The sequence below is a fragment of the Atheta coriaria genome, unplaced genomic scaffold, assembly GCF_025399875.1.
Source record: "Atheta coriaria isolate IRGN ID8LTWV9N9 unplaced genomic scaffold, Caltech_Dcor_3.1 hic_scaffold_7_pilon, whole genome shotgun sequence".
Classification (NCBI taxonomy): Eukaryota; Metazoa; Arthropoda; class Insecta; order Coleoptera; family Staphylinidae; genus Dalotia; species Dalotia coriaria.
The window spans coordinates 9,489,420-9,497,290 of NW_027045449.1; the positions used below are offsets into that span (position 1 = coordinate 9,489,420).

Consider the following 7,871-nt stretch of genomic DNA (forward strand, 5'->3'; position numbering starts at 1 on the left):
AATATTACTTGCTTTCTAAGTAAAAAAAGTGTAATATTCATTAATATTTCTCAGTAAAACAATTTTTCCTGAATTTTGTAATTTTAGAACCTCAACTAATTCCTACATCATTTTTTCACGTACCTTCCATACATTGTGTACATATATTGCTGATTATGTACACACAGTTTCGTATAATAAATATTTCTGTCCCTCGCATCGCAGCTTTACCATTCGCGTTCGCGAGTTCTCCGCTCGCTGTTTGCTCAGTTAGCTTTTTACGTTTCTGCAACGATGTCGTAGGTTCAGTCGCGGTTCAGCCAGTTCACTAGGTCCCACACGGACAAGTTCACGACGCGAAATAATTACATTTCAATTCAATTCACAACAATTACGAATAATTATTGAAAATTGCAAGTTACGGCTAATAATTACCGAGAATCACCATAATTACCGGCTATTAAGTGTTACTAATACAAATTGTACATGGATATTTAATTTTTTTTTCAAGTTTAAAAGTGTAAGTGTTTTAAATACTTTTGTGTGAATTTTTCCAATTTAAGAATAATAAGAGAAATATCATGAGTAAGTACATAAAATATTATCGATAGTTTAGTAAATGCACCCATGACATATATTTCACGAATATTCCACATTCGACACGCGTGTTACGTGCGATAATCGGTCGTAATGTTTACGAATGTATTTTGTACAACTATACGAGTACAACGAGTAAGCGATTGATTTTCACTTCGTGTATGTAGATATTTATAGTGGGTGTGTGTACTCAGTTGCTCACACTTCGACTCGCATGCGTTTTCGATCAATTCCATGGCATTCAATTTAAATTCTTCACTTACACCACAAAAAAAAATTTAAAAAATTCTGTTGTCGTCTGCATTCTTTTATGACCTTTGCCAGTTCAGACTTTAAATTAGCATCCGAAATTTAACTCCATACTCTTGTGATCTTTGTGCTTTGTGCTGGCGTTCGCATTAACATTCATTTCTTATCGTGCATCAAATAAAGCGAAAACATTCCGAGGTCAAATACTTCTTGGTGTTTCTTGATGCTTGGCGTCGTTTTTTTATTTTGACTTATTTGAGATTTTGGCATGTAACCAATTCATTTATTTGGCGCACGGAGCGTATTATGAGTCTATCCAAACAAATTCACGGGTGTGATACTCGCTTCATTGCCCAATAATCAATCTGGATGTGTTCTGAATGTGATGATGAGATTTTTGGGTTGTGTTTGTTTAGTTTTAGAGCACATTGACCTTTTAAACAAAATTTTGGGTACTATTTTAATTTTCTTTGAAATAAACGAAGAATTGTTTGGAAATAAATGCAGAATTTGAGGAAATAGGAAAAATGTTTCTTTTTTCGTGTTCTTCTTTTGTAAACACGTATGTTTTATGTTTCTGTGTCTTCGTTTTCTTCTTCCCAATCTGCACCTTTTCTTCTTCTTTTTTCTTCTTTTCTTCTTCTTTTTTCTTCTTTTCTTCTAATTTTTCTTCACCTTTTCGCTTTTCTTCTTTCTTTTCTTTTTCTGCTATTTCGAGATTTATTTTTTTTTATTTTTCTTCATTTTCTGCTTTTCTTCTACTTTATCATCTTTCTCTTCTTCTTTTTGCTTTCTTATTATCTTTCTGCTTTACCTTCCTGCCCTTTATTCTTCTTTTTCACCTTTCTTTCCCCAATTCTTCTTCTTTTCCCTTTTCTCCCTTATTTTATTTTTCTCCTTCTTCTTCTATTACTTCCTCTCCTTCTTCAACATTCAATATTTCTTCAATTTCTTCAATTCTTCTTGAAAATATAGAGGGCACTCCGAAACATTCTCCAACAATAAACTTTACCTCCCAGGTATAAAACCACACCCAAACCCCTTCGAAATTAAGATCATACTTCACAGGATCATTTCTGTAGTATATCTTCGCATACTCTTCACAAACGTGTTGAGTTATTGCAACCGCGATGAAGAGACGTAGCTCTGCATCTTGAGCGTGAGGCTGCAATATTTTACTCCCTTCAGAGAGTAAATATTGTCACGATGATCGTTCAGGCCACCTCTGGTGGTTTTACGGATGTGGAGCATTCAGAGTGGTTGCAATTTTATAAATAATACAAAACAAAACCTCATTTAAAAAGCATTTAAAACTGAATATCAAATAGCAAATGCGTTAATTGCGCGAATGACACTAATAACAAACATATCAAAGTAAAATAAACACACTTATATTGCAACAAACATTCATGCTCATGTTATCGTTTATCGATTGATTAATGAGAAGCGATTTTAATTGCTAATTAGTGTCAATATGCGCGACCTATAGCCAATTATCTGTAAGATCTAATTACGCCTGACATTGCTCAGTGCATTTGCATCTCATTCGCAAGCAAACAATGCGAATATTTTGATTTAATACCTGTATAGACAATGTATAATTATTTCATTGTCCACCCGCACAGCGAAACATGCACATTGCACACCTGCAGGCTGCAAATTCCTTCGTATTCGTACTCGGCACGATTCACACATTCTTCAATGAATACTCAAGAATTTAATGATTTAACGATTTCAATCGGGAAGTGTTTGTGTTTGTAGAATAGTAGAATAGGTCCAATCATGCAATCAAGCACTTCTATTGTTTGAAGAGATTACTTGAAGAAATTACCTGCTCTCTTTTTAAATACAATAGCATGCACGCATTCTTTTGCATAAATCTCTCGACGCGGTGAAGATGAAAAGTAAAATAATCATTAAATAACTTACTGGGTTTTCCTCATAAACAATTTTACACTGTTTTAATTGTGTAGTGTGAAGTATATTCAGATAAATTGGAGAACATGAATAAATAGTCCAAAGAATCGATTTCCTAGATCAGTTTGAACACAGACACCGCGTATTTAACATCGGACTAAAAGTTTAAAGAAATTAAACCGATGGGTGTGGATATTATACAGTAAGTTTAAATTATATCACATTATAATTCTCATAATGTATATTAACGCCATCTGGATTTCAATTATATAACTGTAATCATGATTTTATGTTAATTTAAACGTTTTTCTTTAATTTTACTGTTTTAAAATTTAATTTTTGCAATAAAAAGTATTCTATATCATATTTTGATTAATAACCTATAAAATTATTAAGTTTGGTGAACATTGCTTGAGTAGATTTTACGTGAAAGTGTAACAAACATACGCACATACTTAAATTTGCATTTACCACGGATACGGCTATAAATTACAATGTCAGAGACATAATAAATTCATTAGTTAACTAACTTATCCATTTATGGTCAACCGTCAAGATTTGATTTTTTTATTTTTATTCATTGGAAGTTATTTCAAGGATTATTGTCAAGAGTACAATAATTGCGTGCGTGCAAATTGCACATTACAAATTAACGGTATATTTATCATTTTATCTGCTATAAAAGTTAATTTGTTAATTTAAAAGTATCAACATGTTTCGTAATAAATAAAACTATTTACATTTAGATAACACGTAATATTTGTCTACATTTTTTCTGCTAGACACAAAAAAATTCAACACATCTTTTATTCTTTAAAATGCATGATCATCACTCATCAATAATGTCACCTGGAATTTATTACAATCGACACGAGCATGGAATAAGAAAATAAAATTCGCATTTGCATTTCACATTCGACCTAAAAATAAACACATAATTTAAATTTTGGCCACAAAGGGTGACGAAATTTCGTGCTCAACATGCAGTAGACATTTCGAAATCATTTTAAATATTTATCATGGTAAAATTAGCGATGACATTGTTAAACTTGAGCAAATCGCATCGCGAAATGATCAAACTCTGTGGACAGGGTGATGTCATCAAATAAGGTGCAGCCTCATTGTTAATAACAATCAACAGATTTTATGATATCGTTGTGTTAAGATGACCGTATCTCTCCTATTGATTGAACTAATTGTAATTTAATTCGATGCGAAACAAAGATTATTCATTCAGATATCATTCATCGTTGAATTATTTTAAATATTATAGGTTAATAGTTTATAAAGTATCAAAAATGTAGTGCAGGCGGTAGTTAAAGTCAAATTTTAGAACATCGTGAACAAATTGACCTTAAGTTTAATTTAGTCGCGCGCATTAATCGCATCAAGATGTTTAGGCATGAATTTTATGAATACCGTTGTGTTTATACTGACGCCATGCTGGTTTTAGTTGACAGATACGTAAAATCTTCATCGAAAGTGGACGCGCAGTGCATACAGACAAGTCGTAAACCTACTTTACTTACATGTAATAATTTACTGAGCCATATGTAAAATTTTTAAAGAAAATTTTAGCAAAAATTTTTTAAATAAATTAAACTGATTGATGAATGATGTCATCAAATTGTCCATGTCCATGAACTTCAATACAATTACATAGCAATTTCGGCAATTTGGTATTATTAATTGATGAGTGCAAATTTTATTCCAGCGATGATGACTTGATCAATGTGCTTCCAGGCGTCCGAAAAATGAAAAATGAACAGAGGACATTCGTCCTTGGGACGATCCGTAAGTATGCCATTCGTAATATCTTGCGGTTTACGACTTTTTGATTGTTTCTGAAAGCGTTTTGCGTAGTTCTAGTTTTATCGACGCTGACGTCTCCGAGCCGCGCAGATTGCCCCGTAAACTTTCTGCAACTGCACAACAAATGCTACTATTTCAGTCGGGACGTCGAACAGTGGTCGGATTCACATTACCGATGTGCTGCATTTAATTCTACGCTTGTGACTCTTAAAAGCAAACACAACAATAAGAAATTGGTGGAATATTTACGCCAAGAAAATTTAGGTAAGGAATAAAAATTTGTAAATATTGGGATTGGGATTATTTGTGTTTAAAAATTGTCATATTTAAATTAGTGCAAAATTTGAAAAACATTAATTGAACATTTATCTTTTTTATTGCACAAACTTACAAATTATTTTTCACCCCCTTCAAGTTAGATTTTAGCAACAAAAAGTAGCCTATGTTATTCCCCCATGCCCAAAATATCTCCATACAAAAAATTATCAAAATTCCTTGAGTGGTTTTTGCTCCAGAGCGTAACAAACATACAAAAAAAAATTTAAATTCCAGCAACTAAAGAATGGTGGATTGGCGCACGTTACGACTGGAAGCAACGCCAGTGGCAATGGGGCGCAACCGGAAAACCGGTCAAGTTCAACCACTTCGTCCGAGATCTCGCCCAGAAAACCAAACTGGAATGGCACTGCGCATTCTTAGATCAGCGCCAACAATACAAGTAAGCATAGGGTCACCATAAATCAAGCACTGTGCAATCATAACAAACCATGCTCCATGAATATTTATTACTTATTTTAATTGTTATTAAATTGACTTGTGTGCAATACCGACGCGATTTTTTCGTGTTGAACCATCGCCCAAAATAGAACCCAATCTATATGCTATAAATACCTCATCTTTATAGTTATACAACCACTAGCTTTAACCCGCGGCTTCGCTCGCGAATATTTAAAATAATGAAGTTGTTTCCGTACGCGTCTGTAGTCACAGAAGAAGTAACAATGAAGTAGAATGGCGGGAAGTTTAAAATGGCTGAAAGTATAGTCTATGGAAGTATAGTGTACAGTCTCCATAGTGTAGTCAATTGGTTTTGATGTTGACGTAGCTGTCGGTAATACAGTGTGATAATACAGTGTGATGGTACTATAGTACTTAGGTTTGAGCTTCATTGCTGGAATGCTAGATGGCGTTAAAGTAGTCAAATAGCCAGATGCAGAGGTATTATTGGCTAAACTATTTCTTTATTTTATTTAAAAAATAATTTTTTTTTATTAAATAAAAAGTAGCCTATAACCATTCGGGGACCACTAAGAATATGTGTAGAAATTTTCATGATGATCGGTTAAGTAGTTTTTGCGTGAAAGTGTAACAAACATCGGGACTTTTGCATTTATAATATTAGTAGGGATTTTAATTGTTTAATTGACTTGTGTGCAATACCGACGCGATTTTTTCGTGTTAAACCATTGCCCAAAATTGAACCCAATCTATATGCTTTATAGTTATACAACCAAAAATACATTTTTAATTTTATATCACCACAGATGGAATGCAGATCCTTGTACGCGCAAGAAATACTTCATCTGCATGCAGAATGACTTGGATTACCATGGTGATAATAATAATAACATAGACAATCAAATACCTGTGATTGTTTCACGGGACTTTTTAGAAGAAGAACATTTGAAGAACGAGTTGAACGGAGATAATCAACCGGCATTCATAATGACTGGTATGAAACCACTTAAACCCAAAGGTAATCTGCGTCCTGGGCGTCCACAGCAAAGATACGCATGTCCTAAGGGTTATGGATCTGTTCGTAATTCTTGTTATAAGTTTTCGAAGACGCAGGCGACGTGGCAGGAAGCTTATTTCGCTTGTACAGACGAATCGAATGGAAATGGCACATTGGCTATTATACCTGACAAGAAGTATGATCGTGGGCTGAGGAGGTATGCGAAACGTATTGGGGCTAAGGCACATGAAAGGTGGATTGGAGGAATTTACGATTGGCAGACCACGGCGTGGAAGTGGGCTGCCAACGGGGTTATTATTCAGCATAAGGAGAAAGATAAAGATGTTTTGCATTGGCATTGTTTGATTTTTAGTCCGCTACTCACTGATAAGTAAATTTATATTTCACAAAATAAAAATTTAATATTTTATGTGAAATTGGTTTTAGATGGACGTCTGATCAGTGTACAATTAGAAAATATTATATTTGTCAAACGGCGCCGCAGGTTTATGTTCCGATGGAGATGAATAGAAGACCTGGGGCACAGAACAAGGTAAATGTTAAGGAAGGTGATGGCCAGAGACGGAAAGACAAGTTCGATTACTCGGTGCTTTTAGAGTTTCGTAGGAATATGACGCATCGAGAGCAACAGTTTCATTACAAACGTTTGTAGCTTCAATTTTTGATTTTAAACTTCAACGTGCTTTAATTAGTTGGTAGTTTTTTTTCTTTGACTTATAGAATTGTCTTTAGAATTAGATTTTTGTATAAAACAATTGTAATGTGTTTAATATTTCATAGATTTTATTTATTTAATTATTTATTTATGTATAATAAAAAGTGACTAATTTAAATGAAAATAAAGTGTTTAAACTTGATTTAAAAAAAATTAATTAAAGATATGATTTATTTTGTTATTGAATCAATTTTAAACACTTATTTTTATATTTTTATTTATTTATTGTTTATATTTTAATTTTTAATTCATTTTCATGTTTATTCTTTTAGAAAACTCGAGGCAAAATAAATCAAATGCAGCAAAACTAAGACCTTTGTTGGTGTCTCCAAGAAAGACTGATTTTAGTCAGTTGGATGAAAGAACAAAGATGTGAAAACTCAACTTTAACTTCGAAAGTTTTTAAGTTTTCAGTTCACGGAATGGAAAATAGAAGGAAAATGCATTCAACAGCGTGTATTAAGCGGAAAGTTTGATTGTAACGTGTTCACTTTTTAATATATTGTTTGTTGTTTTAGTGTATCTTGATAAATTGTTCATATCAATGATTAATAATGTATTCTAGTGTTTTTATTAATGATATGTTATTAATGAGATTTGTATGTTCGTATTGTTAATAAATATTATTTGTGTAAATATAAATAATTGATTTTTTTATTTGTTTTTATGAAAAAATTGTTGTTTTGTGGATTTTTTTGGTAAAAACCAATTGTTTGTGTTATTTGTTGTCTTATAACTTATCACGATTAGTTTTAGAGCACGTGTTTTTGCGTTATTTAGTTTTTTCTTACATGATGCCGGCCTCTATTGGTTTATTTTATAAACTCTGTTACGTATAAGCGTTAC

At 32.7% G+C, this 7,871-nt stretch overlaps 1 protein-coding gene and 1 non-coding gene across 9 annotated transcripts; both read left to right on the forward strand.

Moving 5' to 3' along the window:
- Nucleotides 1-255: 255 nt before the first annotated feature.
- Nucleotides 256-7,670, forward strand: LOC135795328 (uncharacterized). Of its 8 annotated transcripts, XM_065306973.1 has the most exons (8): nucleotides 2,824-2,944; nucleotides 4,457-4,536; nucleotides 4,594-4,818; nucleotides 5,107-5,272; nucleotides 6,099-6,166; nucleotides 6,227-6,680; nucleotides 6,737-6,954; nucleotides 7,298-7,670. In XM_065306973.1, the coding sequence occupies exons 1-8, from the start codon at nucleotides 2,925-2,927 to the stop codon at nucleotides 7,399-7,401; spliced, it is 1,335 nt and encodes a 444-aa protein (XP_065163045.1). In that variant the 5' UTR covers nucleotides 2,824-2,924; the 3' UTR covers nucleotides 7,402-7,670. The 8 variants fall into 8 exon arrangements, with proteins under 8 accessions (XP_065163043.1, XP_065163044.1, XP_065163046.1 ...); XM_065306971.1 differs by lacking the exon at nucleotides 2,824-2,944 and adding an exon at nucleotides 256-564 and having other exon boundaries at nucleotides 6,099-6,680; XM_065306972.1 differs by lacking the exon at nucleotides 2,824-2,944 and adding an exon at nucleotides 256-499 and having other exon boundaries at nucleotides 6,099-6,680.
- On the forward strand, nucleotides 1,877-2,086 carry LOC135796776 (small nucleolar RNA U3). The gene has a single exon (XR_010549400.1). It is a non-coding gene; the product is annotated as a small nucleolar RNA U3 (small nucleolar RNA).
- Nucleotides 7,671-7,871: the final 201 nt, after the last annotated feature.

What these genes read in the sequence shown, in the direction of transcription:
- LOC135795328 (XM_065306969.1), top strand. Translation starts at nt 2,925, where the DNA reads ATGGGTGTGGATATTATACA. An exon ending in ATTCGTCCTTGGGACGATCC is followed by an intron (nt 4,537 to 4,593) that starts GTAAGTATGCCA and finishes TGTTTCTGAAAG; the next exon opens with CGTTTTGCGTAGTTCTAGTT. An exon ending in GCAACAGTTTCATTACAAAC is followed by an intron (nt 6,955 to 7,297) that starts GTTTGTAGCTTC and finishes TTATTCTTTTAG; the next exon opens with AAAACTCGAGGCAAAATAAA.